The 13,757-nt window shown below is 49.4% G+C and overlaps 1 protein-coding gene across 1 annotated transcript; it reads left to right on the plus strand.

Annotated features, from left to right (window-relative positions):
- Positions 1-7,355: 7,355 nt before the first annotated feature.
- Positions 7,356-8,678, plus strand: LOC137150065 (D(1) dopamine receptor-like). The gene has a single exon (XM_067543741.1). It carries the CDS (start codon positions 7,356-7,358, stop codon positions 8,676-8,678), a length of 1,323 nt encoding a protein of 440 aa, XP_067399842.1.
- The last annotated feature ends 5,079 nt before the right edge of the window (positions 8,679-13,757 follow it).

The following is a 13,757-nucleotide window of genomic DNA, read 5'->3' on the forward strand; positions in this document are numbered from 1 at the left end:
CCCATGTATACCTAGCTCCACTTAGTTTGCCCCATAGAGGTAGATCTGTTCCACGTTTGGGACATGTCTCCTACTCCCCAGCCAATTTCCTCAGATGCTGCTGTCACCCTCCCTAGCTTCTCCTGCCCCTCCTCAGATGGTTCTCCAGTAGTTTGTTCCTCTCCTGTCTAAAGGACATGACTGGAGCAGGAAACTGAATGAAGTGTGTGGGCAGGGCAGAAGTATGCATTGCTATATTGCTCTTTTTCACACACAAGATCTTGCCTGACTTGTGCTCTGCTTCCCTTTTTCTTTTTTTTGCCCCTGTGTACCAAGCTGAGTGGAGAGTCCTGATGACTAGCCTGTGAGACAGGAGTGAAAGTTCCACATGGATTTATTTCCTTTTGAGAAACATTTCCTTTAATCTTCCTTATCCACTCGCTACCCATTACGGGCCTGAGCACCTCAGATTTCTCCTTAAAGGGTGCGCCAAGCATGCAGGGTGTCTGAGGCCATCTGGGGCCAAGGTATCTCCTAGTGCCACTCCACCGAAGTCAATGGAGTTATGCCACCAGAAAATGTGGCCCCTTCATCGTCCCAGTATGCTTATCAGAGTTGAGGAATTTCTCCTTCTCCAGTTGGAAATTTCAGAGGAAACCTTGTGAGAGTCCTGTGGTTCCAATCAAAGGAAACCATCTGCCAGAGCTCGGACAGCAGTTTCTTAAAACAATAGCCTTATGATGGATCCAAAGATAGTCTTCTGGGAAAAATCTAGCAGCTGATGTTTTGGATCCTGATTCTAAGTGGCCTGGATACTTCCAGAGCAGGAAGCCCTGCATCACCTGATAGCACAGAAACCCAAAAGGCAGCACAGTAAGTGACAATGCACCCCCTGCCTCCGCACCCTTGGGGATCGTCCAAAGGAAACAAGCTGCTTGGAAAGACCTTCCTTAGCGTGTGTCCGCTATTTATACCCAGCCCCTGCAGCCAAAGCACAGCTGTTCTGCATCATAAACTAAAGCCTAGCTCATTTATTTTCAGCAAAAGTTATTCTGCTGAGAGGTGGCAGCTTGAGGGCTATGGAGACTGAAGTCCTTTGCTTTCCCCACACAACAGGCGTAGCACGAACTGCTGCCGTGCACGTTTCCACTGCAGTGTGCCTCAGTCCTGATATGGAGGGACCACTGTGCTGGAATGCACCTTTGTACTCACATCCTAGCCACTACTGTAAATAATCTCTGTACAAAGTATGCCTTGTGAGGTATCGTTTGAAAACTCATAACTTGCTGATCAGTAAAATAATAGTAAAACGTGTTTACCAGCATTAGGTGTAAAGCATACATTTCCCCCTGTCTGATGTTAAAAATACATGTTCAGACTCACATAGCACCAAATTGGTCAAACAGATTTGTCTTGATCAAAGAAGTGTATACTTGTCTTAATTTGATTTTAAACAGCAAACAGAGTGATCAAGGGGAAGGGAGAAAACAAAGGATGCTCACACAGGTGAAAAAAACCCAGTGGGGAACATCCTTCCACATAGACTCTTTGTCTTCTGATTCTCAGCTGCAAATGCTTTCCAATAGGGGACTGAAACAATAAAAAGGAGGGACCCCTTTCTTTCTCCCTGTCCATCTCACCCTTTGATCCTGAGCAGACAAAAGAAGTTGTAGTTAATAAACTTGTTTTATTGTTTTATCTAATCCAATGTGTTTAAGATGAAGTGCCTGAGTAACTCCATTTAAGATGGCAAGTTGTTAAGTATTATTCCCTTCAAAGAATAATGGACTTAGTATATTTGGACTGTCCAGGAGAGGGCAGATACATTTTGGGAGGAGGGAAATCCAGGACTGGGAGTGTGATGGGGTCAACCTGCAAATAGCAACAAAAGCTGGTAAAAGCTAGTGTGGTGGCTGAAGTTTGCTGACAGGCTGCGGGGGTCAGCGCTGCTGGACCAGGGCTGTGAGTTTACACAGAGACTCAGAGTGTGACTTGAACGCTGGAAGGCTGTTTGCGAGAGGCCCAGGTAGGAGCTACTTCAGCAAGACATTGTAAGGCACCCAAGGTTGCAGGGCAGGGGTGACACAGACCCTCACTGGTCTGGATTACACGCCGGTATCTCATACCCTTTAGGTGTACCTGGAGAATTCAGTCTCTATCCTTCATTCTGTCCTCCTTGGCCTCTCTGTACCAATTGCAGAAGTGGTTTCTGTGACAGAGATACTGGGAACTGGTCTGAGACTCACCAGCATTTCACACAAAGCACCCTGAGGGTGGTCCCTGCAGAACAGAGTTGGGGTACAATGTGGTAGAACATGCACTGTTGAAGGTTTGGCTACGCCTGTTCTGTGGGGAAGCGGAGGACTTCAGTCTCCAAAGCTGTCAAGCCCTCAGGTTGTAACAACTTTGAATCACTATCAACATGGGCTGGATTAAAGTTGGTGACCTAAACATAAATAGCATCATGGCCTATTACTAACCCTGTGAGTCACAGCCAGCTCCCCAAACCCAACACAAACCATCAAGCAAACCAGAACCCAACAAGAAAAGAGAACAGAGGGAACCAAAATGATCAGGAAAAACAAACTGCTTGCCTCAAGTCTGCAGTGTGCTTGGTTATTAATCCTGTTTGGATGCTTATACAATCCCTCTCTGAGTCCCTGTTCAATTATTACCTTCTTTATTGGATTAATCTTCGTAAATTATTTTCTCCTCCTCTTTGATCATCTACGACTTTCCCTTATTGATCTTAAATTATTAAGGATTAACATAGCAACCACTGACTGATGTATTGTCAGTCCTAGAAAGTGACTAGAATCTCCCTTGTTCTTCAAATTCCCTTCAATTTCTCCCCCCATCTTTTTACACTGAGATGCCTAGAACTGGATGCTGTATTCTACATTAGTGTAGCGAGGGATTATTGCTTCTCTGCTCAATGCTGTGATACTGGCCCTGTATTGTATGAGCTTTGTGGGGTAAGTAGGTTGTTTGAATCTCATGTTGCATTCTAAGTTATCTGAACACTGCCTGAAGCTATAACGATAACTGAGACTTTGCTCACAGCCATTAGTTCTAGATCCTTTCTGTAGGGACTGGAGTGGCAGAGTAGCAAGCTCCCGGACAGGATCATTCCCTTCTGTGAGAGGCAGGGTATGGAGAAGTTGCTGTATATATCCTCATTGCAAGTGTGTGTAAAGCATGCCAGAGAGACTATTGTTCTGTAGGGCTGGAATAGGCATTTAAGAGTTAAACCTGAGCAGCTGGTGCCTCGCTTGAAGTGGCTTGTAATTTTCATGCTTTGACTCCAAGTGGGAAAGTAATCAAGATGACTGGATGGAAAGAAAGCTTAAAGAGGTGGCTGTGAAAAAGGAAAACAGTAGAGGGGTAATTTAGAGAGAGCACTCTGTTGCTGGGAAGGGAAAGATATTAGATACCAAAGTGCTAAAGAATAACTTGCCACCAAAATAGAATCTTTTTGATACCAAAGTGCTTTGCAAAATAGATTTACCATCCTCACTTCACTGAAATGCAGCTACTTCTGAGATGGACTAGCAGCTGTTTAGTGATGCAATCCTACACACCCGTTTAGTGTAGGGAGCAAAGGATATTGCATCCAACAGAAATTGCAGGAAGAATTTCAAGTGGGCAGAATGTAATTACCTAAGTTGGAATTTGACCATGACACCAGGGTTAACAACTCTCTCTTTCAAAAATGACCATAGGAATTACAATGAACATTAGTTCTACAATCTGTCTGAGATACAGATCCTTGGTTTTGTGTCTTAGGCAAAAGGCTTTTTCCTAAAACTAACTTAAAAGGAAGAATGCCCCCTCCCCATGAAAGAATCATCAACTCCACAATTCCTGCCGTACCTAGATTTTCCTGGAATACTTCCTATCCAAGGACTGGTCCGTTTCACTTGTGAGATATGACCATGTCATAGCTTGCGGTGGTCTTGCTGGTAGGCAGCTTGAGCCACTGATTCTGACCTAAAGGAGGGACAGAATGCAACTTTTGGCTGAGATTTACGACTGTGTAACATTAGGCGACTGACTTCCAGGAGCAAGAGTGTGCCTAGCATGTCTTAACAATTAGAAGAACTTTTGAAATCTATGTGCTCTGCGTAGAAAGCATGGAGATGAATGCCCTTTCAGATCCAACGTGGTAAATATGACCTGCCATGTCAAAAGGTGCCTTTGCACAGCATGGCAATGCTGTGGGCTAATGCTTAGCATCCTGTGAGGCTGCATCACTGCCTAACATCTCCCACCTCATGCAGTAAGAACAGTGCATCAGCTTAAGCCTGGGAAGTGGTTTCCTGTGCTTGTATGTCCTTGGCCAGGAGTCGAAGGTCACTCATTGCTTAGTTTATCTATTCACCCTTCTGTGCTGAAATGCTTCCGTCCATTTTCATATCGCCATTGATTCGCAAGTAAAAGGTCTGACCGTTTCAAAAGCGCTAGTAAAAGTTTTAAAGAGCAAACACGCCTTGGTGGTATGAATAGTTGGCAAGAGCCTGCTGGAAGGCAAGGGAACTTAATGAGATAAATGAAGTTCTTGCAAGCTGTTACTGTAATGTGTTTAGCTAGTTCCTTTTAAAGAATTCATTAGCGAGATTGGGGGTGGGGAGGATGCTGTCACATGGAATTGATTAAAAAAGATAAATATTTTCTTCATGGTGAAAACAGAATCACTTTCTTGGCTAGATCAGAGAAGAGGGTACTCGCCTATGAACAGCTGTGAAGAAACAGCAGCCAAAAGTAGTTCTGGAGTAGTCTCTGTTCAGACTGAAATCTGAGACTATGCAACTGCAAGGGTCGTGTAAAGCTAATGAAACCAAAACACAATAGGCTTGGGTTTTTTCAGTAGGCTGGCGGCTGCTTCCTTCAGAAATGGTGCTTCATACAGGGAAGAGTTAAGGTCACTGCACTATGTTCTATTACAGCAAACAGATGGGTAATTAGCGAGTTTAGTGCTGAAGTGGGGCTGATTTCTTGGGAGAGTTTATGTTGGAAAGGTTTTGCTGCTTATTTTTTGGTAAGTTTGCCAGTGAAGAGTTTCTCCAAAGCTGGTTAATGTTGAGAGGCTTCTTGAGAATTGTTTCCCCAGGAAACTTAGCCCTGGAGAAATCCTTCAGGAGCGAACATCGGTGTTCTTTTGAGCCTTCTTTGGTGACAGCCGGTGATTCAGTGCAAAGAGAACCTTAGGGGGAAACAGAACATATGACCCAGAAGTAAAATGCATATAAAGGGATGAAGATTCTGTAGGGTGGCACCTAGTTTTCCCTGAATAATTAAGTGGTTCCTAATTCCTAAGCTCTAAACTATATTTACTCCACTCACCTTATCCTGCAATGAAATCTCCAGCCTCTTGGGCCAAAATGACCCCTGATATAACTATTGAAGTCAGTGGCATTGCAGGGGTGGAGGAAATGGCTCATGACCTGTAAGACTAAACTGGGTGTGAGCAGTTCAGTCCTGATTCCTAATAAAGCAGTGTTGCTTGCCTAATACAAAGGGGAGGGGAGGGTAATCCCCTTTGCCTGGGATGGGAAAGGTGGATGGTGTTAATGATGGAGTTCTCCGTAAAGCGTAAATCATCGGGGAGTTGCTTCCAAATCCGCACTGCCGCAGTCCCCACGCCCCCATCCTCCAGGTCTCTGTGATGCTGGGAATCTCCCCCTGGTCTCAGACTGAAGGAGTTCAGCCTGGGATTTATCCAGTGGTGCTATAGAGAGGATAATAACCTGAGATCACTGAGCTCTCTCAGCTGTTGCCCCAGCACCACAGGAGGGGAGTGGAACCGTGGCAGTCGGTCACTGCATCTCAGACAAAAGGATCAGATTTCCTTGCAATGATTCCTGCTGCCTGGCTGAGCAGTGACCTGTTAGTCAGCCAGGGATCCGGACTGTGGCTGAAAGGCATTTAGATTTCATACTAACATGAAGAAGTTCTCTGCTTTCTGTATACCACTCCCTGAGCCTAGACAGCTGGAGGCTTGTGGGGGGAGGGGGGCTTTAGCATACCCTCTGCCCCCAACCTCTCATTTAAGCATTGCACTAATAAATAAAGAAAACACGGAGTTTGGAACAGAAGCTTGTTTACCTCATTTTCTTAAAATTGGACAACATTGAGTCATGGTACAAAAGTCCTCGTAAAGCAATATTCTATACCTATGTTCGGCTTTAGGCCCCCTTAAATTAAAAAAAAAAAGTTGTGCAGAGGCCTGCCCTGACTCCATGACAGGAGTCAAGAGGAAGAGGACCTTGGAGAGATTATACTGCAACAGCATGGAGCTCTTTCTGCAGTGCTTTTCCGCTATAGATCTCGAAGCATTTAACAAAGGAAGGTGAGTATCATTATCCACTATTTACAGATGGGAAAACTGATGCACAGAGAGGGGAAATGACTTGCCTAAGGTCACACAGCAAACCAGTGGTGGCAGTGGGAACTGAGCCCAGGTCTCCTAGACTGGGATCCTATTCTCTAGATCATGCTGCCTCCTACTGGGAGGATCAAAATTGGATCCCCACCCCTCAGTAAATGTCATCTAGGCCCCCAAATCTTCTCAACCCCGTCCGATTGCTCGTCATCTCATCCTGCCCCTCACCCCCCATCCTCTTGCTGTTTTCCTTCCCTTCCCTAAATCCAACCCCTACCCCAATCTCAGCAGAAAAGTCCCCACCCTAAGACCCCAATATCTCAGGACTAAAAGGACAGAGACTGCTGAGTAGGGGCTCAGGGCAGGGAGAGGGAGGGGATCTCACCTGTGTGAAATCTGGAGCAAATTAGCAAGAGAGGGAAGAACAGCAGCGGCAGAGCAGCTGGGTTTCTGAGCTGAGAAGCAGAGAGCATCTAGCAGCAACATCAGAGAGTGATCCCGAAAGTCCCCCTCGCACCCAGCAGCGAGTCCCAGCCTGGTCAGTACAAAAGGGATTGATGGGGATTCTACAACAAGCGAGGGAGTGGTAACAGCTGATGAGCCCCCTGCAAGAAGAAGGGGAGGGAAGATTGCAGTAGAGCCCACCCACCCCACAGACAAGTGCAGGAGGTGAGCACTGGCTCTTTGTGAGCCGCAGGCTGCATAAGAAGAAAAGTGGTGGTGGGGGGGGGGAGAAATGCCAGGCTGCCTGCAGGAGACTTGGAAAGGAGTGAAAGGTTGGAGCACTTGTTTTGACCGGGCATCTAGCTGGGCTTGTGAGAGTTCAAGAGCCGGAAGGGTCGCCGTCTGTGCGTCCGAGATGCAAGAGGAGGAATAAAGAGGAGATGGTTTGTGTGCCGATGGGGACATAGCAGCAGTGAGATCTCTCAGGATTGCAGGACCAAAGGAACTTATGGATGGGCTTTACCTGCTGGGATGGGGAAATGGGCTGGAAATGATCAATGACACCCTCCGCAGGGAGAGTTGGGTGGAGGAGGACAAGTCGGATCTGTCCCTGCGGGTGGTGATGGCTGCCCTGCTCTTCCTCCTCATCCTCTCCACCTTGCTGGGTAACACCCTGGTGTGCGTGGCCGTGATCAAGTTCCGGCACCTGCGCTCCAAGGTCACAAACTTCTTTGTCATCTCGCTGGCCGTCTCCGACCTGTTTGTGGCCGTGCTGGTGATGCCGTGGAAGGCAGTTGCTGAGGTGGCTGGCTTCTGGCCTTTTGGGGGCTTCTGTGACATTTGGGTGGCTTTCGACATCATGTGCTCCACTGCCTCCATCCTCAACCTGTGCATTATCAGTGTGGACCGGTACTGGGCCATCTCCAGCCCCTTCCGCTATGAGAGGAAGATGACCCAGCGGGTGGCCTTCATCATGATTGGGGTGGCTTGGCTGCTTTCCATCTTGATCTCCTTCATCCCTGTGCAGCTGAGGTGGCACAAGGCCAGTGAGCTCCTTGCTCAGCAGAAGTTGGGCTCCAACTTCACAGAGGGCCCAGAGGAGAACTGTGACTCCAGCCTCAACAGGACCTATGCCATCTCCTCCTCCCTCATCAGCTTCTACATCCCCGTCGCCATCATGATCGTGACGTACACCAGGATCTTCCGCATCGCTCAGCGGCAGATCCGCAGGATCTCCTCCCTGGAGAGAGCCGTGGAGCATGCCCAGAACTGCCACAGCAACGACTGCCCTCATGAGGCCTCCCTGAAGAACTCTTTCAAGAAGGAGACCAAAGTCCTCAAGACCCTCTCCATCATCATGGGTGTCTTCGTCTTCTGCTGGCTGCCCTTCTTCGTGCTCAACTGCATGGTGCCCTTCTGTGACCTTGGCCTTCATAATGCCGGGGAGCTGCCCTGTGTCAGTGAAACCGTCTTCAACGTCTTTGTCTGGTTCGGCTGGGCCAACTCCTCCCTCAACCCCATCATCTACGCCTTCAACGCTGACTTCAGGAGGGCCTTCGCCACCATCCTGGGCTGCGGCCGCCTCTGCCCCAACAATGCGGTGGAGACGGTGAATTTCAGCAATGAGCTGGTTTCCTACCACCATGACACCACTTACCAGAAGGATGTGGTGACCCTCAGCTACCCGCACCTTCTCCCCCATGCCATGCAGGCAGAAGACAATGAGCTGACTTTTGACAAGGTGTCACAGATCTCCCAGACCTCCCAAAACAACCATGCCGAAGCCATCTTGCCAGCCGTGGTCCATGCGGAGTGTGAGACGGATATTTCACTGGAGAAGATCACTCCATTCACCCCCAATGTGCTGGATTGAAAAGGGATCAGGAGAGGGAGTTGGGGACAGGAGAAAGGGATATGGCAGAGAGAGGTCTGGGGCAAATGCCCAGTTTCTGGGGAGTGTGTATATGGTGGTGGCGGCGGGGGGGTGGGAGGGGAATTGCTACCCCTCTGACTGGGAAGGCGTTTGTATGTATGTGTGTTGGTGTCCTCTGTTTGTCTGATATACCCAGAGTGACTTTCCAGAGGGCTGGCAGGCTCAGGGGAATAGGATATGGAGCTTTTCACCTCTAGCCTATGGTTGGCATCGACTGAAAGTGGTTGATGTCTATCCGGTGCCCTGTGTCAAAAGGGTTTGGTGGGTCTCAGTGTTGTCCTACGAAAAAGAAAAATCCCCTGTTGTAATTGGCAGTAGCTTTCCCTGAAAAACTGAGGGCTTGAACAGGCCCCTGAGATTGACCTTGTCTCTCAAGCCATTTAGGAGGGTAGAAGGTGAGGGAGTTCATCCTACTGCTGCTTCTCCCTGTCCGTTGGCTAAAGAAATGCCTTCACTCACTCTCCAGGACTACTAAAGTGACGCACCAAATGCAACAAACAAAAGGGACTGCTGGCTCTCTGATTGTTCGTGGGAGCAGACCGGGCTGGGTAATGCTATCAGATCTATGCCCTACCTAGCGTGTCAGTCTTTAACTGTAGAGACTACCTTCTTGTGAGGCATGTGTAGGAGAGAGAAGAATTGCTCTACCAGCCACCTTGGTCCTGGCCTCTCTCCCAGCCCCCTAGCTCACCTCTGTGTGCTTGTGATCCAGACATCTATCCCCTGAGAACAGCACACAACAGGGAACAGGCTGCTAGGACTCTTCCTTGCTTTGGGAGGGGAAGGTGGGGGGCATGTAACCCAGGAGTCCTGACCCCCAGTAATCTTCCCACTTCTGGGAAGAAGGGCCTGTTTAGAACAAACTCCCGGGTTAGTCAGTTGGGATGCTATGGCAGAAAGGCACATTATTGCTGCTGTGCTCTCCTGCGCCTCTTTGGGAAGCGGAGTAAATAAAATAGGCACCCGTTCACCTGTGAGGAGGTGTCTCTCTTCATTGCTCTCGCTCAGGCAGATTATCCTCCAGGCCAGCTCAAATACATGGCTCATTTGACTGGAGTTTTCAGGCTGCGCTAGTCTGCAGTCGTGGGCCCAAAGGCTGTAGAAGGTTGTAGGGCGTTGACTCGTTGCTGTAGGATGCTGTGTGCGAAGGGTTTGGTTCTGCATTTGGGGCAGAAGCAGGGGTTCTGAACACGCTTCGGTGCTGTCTCCAATCCACTTGCACTTATGCCGTGTTCAGTTCCACTGCACCTGTTGCTGATCAGCAAAGGCTGTTTTCTGCAGTAGCTGGGGTTACTGACTCCGGACTGAGCCCTTCATAGCCCAGGAGTGGAAGGAGCTGTGTGTGGGGGGGGGGAGAGAATCAGACCTCTGGTTTTAGCGGGAAGATGTTGATCTCCATTGTCCCTCTGCTTCCCCCGTCCTCAGGCAGTCACACTCTCTCGTGTCTGTCTTCCCCACTTTCCCTGCAGTCTCTCTCTCAATCCCCCCCATCTTTTCAACCCCCTTTGTCCTCATTACATTAATATCCCAGTGCACAGTCTCATTTCAATAACAATAGAGGGTTTTTTTTTTGAGACACTCCCTCTTTCCTCACTCACCTGTACTTTTTAATTAGCATCTTCTTTGCATATTCTAATTTTGTCTGGTTGCTCCAGTGCCAGACAGAGTGAGTGTGAGTGTGGGGTGGGGGGGATATGACATTGCATTGTAAAATGTGACCCAGATGATTTTTATAATGTGTTTCGATAGAGGCGTGGTTAAAGGGGCTAGGTTGCTGCAAAAATGGCATGTCCACCTTTATCCTGAATCCAGGTGCCTCTACTCTCTGGCATCTGCAGCTCCTTAGCACTGCCAGAAGCGCCTTTCATTCTCTCTTCTCAACAAACCTTAACAAAGAGAAATCAGAAGGTGATAATTAGCGAGTAACTGTAATTATCAGATACAGCCCAGTGACAGTCAAGTCACAGCGCAGTCAGTGTGGGAGGGGAGCAGAAGTGAGGGGTCCTTCCTAGGATTGCTCTGCAGAAGCATTGACAGGACAGAACGTATTCTCTTTATAACCGCCTCTTAATGCAGCAGGGTTGTCTCTCTAATGGTTAGAGCAGACGCAGGGTTCCTGGGTTCTATTCCCAGCCAGGGGAGTCGAATGGACAGAACAGGATTTGGAGTCAGGCTTCCTGGGTCCTGTGCTCTTTGGGACTGTCATTTACTATATGTTTGTGCTAAGTACTGTATAAAGGGGACCCCCTGGTTGAGGCATTATATGATGATGATCTTCTGAGCTCTGGGAGAGGAGTGTTCTTCAGTGGCTAGAGCAGGGGGGACGCTGGGAGTCAGGACACCAGGGTTCTATTCCTGGCTCCTCTGCTTACCTGGCCATGTCACTTAACCTCTTCATCTTGGTTTCCCCATCTCTGATGAGGGTCCAATGCCTAACGCACAGCGACGTTGTGACGGTTAATCCGTGAGTGTTTGTGACGTGCTTTGAGAAGGGTAACCAACTCCCTGTATTCTTGTTACCTATGACAAAAGTTGGGTAAACTTGCAACGTGTGGGACAGCCGGGGACTCCGCCCTTTGACAGGGGGTTATCCTGGCAGGAGAGGATGAGCAGAGCTGGACGGTGACTGCCAAATGGTATTTGTGATCTGCAGAGAAACAGCAAGACTTTGCCTTTGTTGGATGAGGGGTGGTGGCACAAGATTCTTCATTCCCCTGCTCCTCAGGGCTGATTCTTCCCTTCACTGACTGTACAATAGGCCATTTCCGCCCAGCTCGGACTGTGACCTCCGCCAGAGACGCCCATGGCCCAGGTTTTCCAGGTGCTTGTGGCCCAGGGAGTGGCCATGACTGAACCGAGCCTGTGGCCTCCAGTGCATTGAACTGGCCCCTCTGTGCTACAGACGCTTCTAATGACCAGGCTAGGAAATGGACAGCGACTTCAAAACCACACGTGTGTTTCTGTGTTTTAACTAGGATTTTCTTAGTCTGGCAAAAAGACGTCTCGTTCCTTTCAGTGCAGGGTGGTTTTCTTGTGGGTTTTCCACACCCACGGCTGGGATTGCAGGCTGAGGAAGGGAGGAACGTGGTATTGTCGGATCGAGGTAACACTTGTTCCCCCACTTCCTGCTGAGGGCTCCTCAATATACAGTGGAGGATGCCATAGCAATACAAGAGGATGAATCAGCCGATGAGTCTCAGGCCCGGAGTCTGAGCTGCACCTTCTAAGAAGATGCTTGGCCCATGAGGGATGGGGGCAAAGGTGGCTGTAGCCCTGGGGTACCCTCAAGCAGCCCCAGGGGCTCCTAACTTAGGGCTGGGGCCCGCAACTCCATCTTGGGCCATTTGGCAGCCTGGACTAGCCAGAGCACAGTGCACTCCAGCCAGGCCTCCTCGCTGCCCCCACTTCCAGGAGAAGCCTGCACTTGGAGCTGCAAGAGGGAGGGATGTTTGGGCTGTCCTGTGGCCCTTTATCCCAGGGGTATTCCCTGGGGAGGTGCTCCCAGCCCCGGTCTGCCGTCAGGGTACAGGGACCGGAAAGGGTCCACAGTGATAAAATAATAATTCATGCTAACGCATTTTGGAAGGGATATAAAACCACAGGATTTTAAGCCAAATCTCTAACTGTTTGGGTTTCGAATGGGACTTTCATGGCGGGCAGACAAGCCCCCATCTGCCTGCTGCTTGCACCTTCCTTTGAAGCAGTTGGTGCTGGCCAGGGGAGAGAGAAGGTATTGGGCTAGATACACCTCAGCTCTGATGCCGTCTGGTAATTCCTTTGTCAGGAAAAGAAGCATGCAAAGTTTTGGTCTCTGGTGCCTCTGCTTACCTTCTCAGCTCCCCAGAGCCCTGCTGGGTTTATGCTTGGGGCTCACAGGGGCGTGATGAATAGCAAGTGCCAGGGTGACATTTAGCCTGATGGCTTTGTTACCGGGAGACGCAGGAGAGGGCCTAAATCTGCTGCTTCTCCGGAGCAGCTGCCCGGGGAGTCTATTAGAGAGACAAAGGCTCATGGTTCATCTCTGTTCTCTGAGGTACATTCCAGAGGCAACCCAAGGAAGATTGTCCTGACTTCCAAGCTGAAGGGGAGATGGGGCCTCACGGCATGAGGGAGCCTGTCCTGACTCCCCCCACAGTGATGGGATGGGGCCCTTTGAGCAGAAACAGTGTCTGCCCTTCTGAGGGGAGGACGCAGGTGGGCTGACATTCTGCAGCCATTGAAATGGTGGGCCCAGTAGCTTCAGTGCTATTCTGACACAGCCTCTTTAAATCAGGGCGGCACCCTAGGGTTGTGTAAGATGCTGACAAAGCATGCCCCTCTCTAGTGGCTGGTCCTCCCAGAAGATAATCGCCTACTGCTGCTGGTAGATAGCAGTGCTTCTGGTGCTAAAGGGCTGGGGTTTAATCCCGATGGATAACCCATGGCAGAAGTTGTTGCAGGAGCCCTGGGATGGCATTGAGTACAAAGGGGTGTGCGAGTAAATCTAGCTCAGAAATTGTCCATAGGTGAAACCCTCTTTTCCCAGTTGCCAGGCTGCCTGGAGAGGAAAGCAGTCACTTCCTAGCCTGCATCAGGATGGGGTTGATCCTGCATTGCTCTGTGCACTGATTACTTCACATGATATTGGCTGGGTGCCGAGCGGAAGGGGGCTTAAGGGAATCTACTGTGGCCAGAGGCTCCTGCTGCAGCTGCGACATCCCCTTGGATTTAGCAGACTGGCACTGAAGCCCCCCTTCCACTCTTTCTCACCAGGGCTGCAGGGTGGGGGGCGGGAGGGTCACGGGGACAGATGAACCATGGTTGTGATGAATGGGATTAGCAAGAGCAAGATACATCAGCCTAGAAGGCTCCTGACAGGGAGGGGCTGACCAAAAACAGAGCTGGGGAAAAGGTGGCTGGCTTGTTCCTTTTCTGTTGCTGATGGGGGTGAGGAGAAGCCGCCAATCTTGGTCATTATCTCTCCCCTTGAGTTTCTCTCCAAATTGGAGTCATTAGATGCTGCTCTCATCAGACAGAAGC

Source organism: Emydura macquarii, unplaced genomic scaffold, assembly GCF_026122565.2.
Source record: "Emydura macquarii macquarii isolate MOO-44397 ecotype Brisbane River unplaced genomic scaffold, CSIRO-AGI_Emac_v2 contig_967, whole genome shotgun sequence".
NCBI lineage: Eukaryota > Metazoa > Chordata > Testudines > Chelidae > Emydura > Emydura macquarii.

Excerpts from the sequence above, each read along its gene's own strand:
- LOC137150065 (XM_067543741.1), top strand. The coding sequence starts at position 7,356 with ATGATCAATGACACCCTCCGCAGGGAGAGTTGGGTGGAGGAGGACAAG.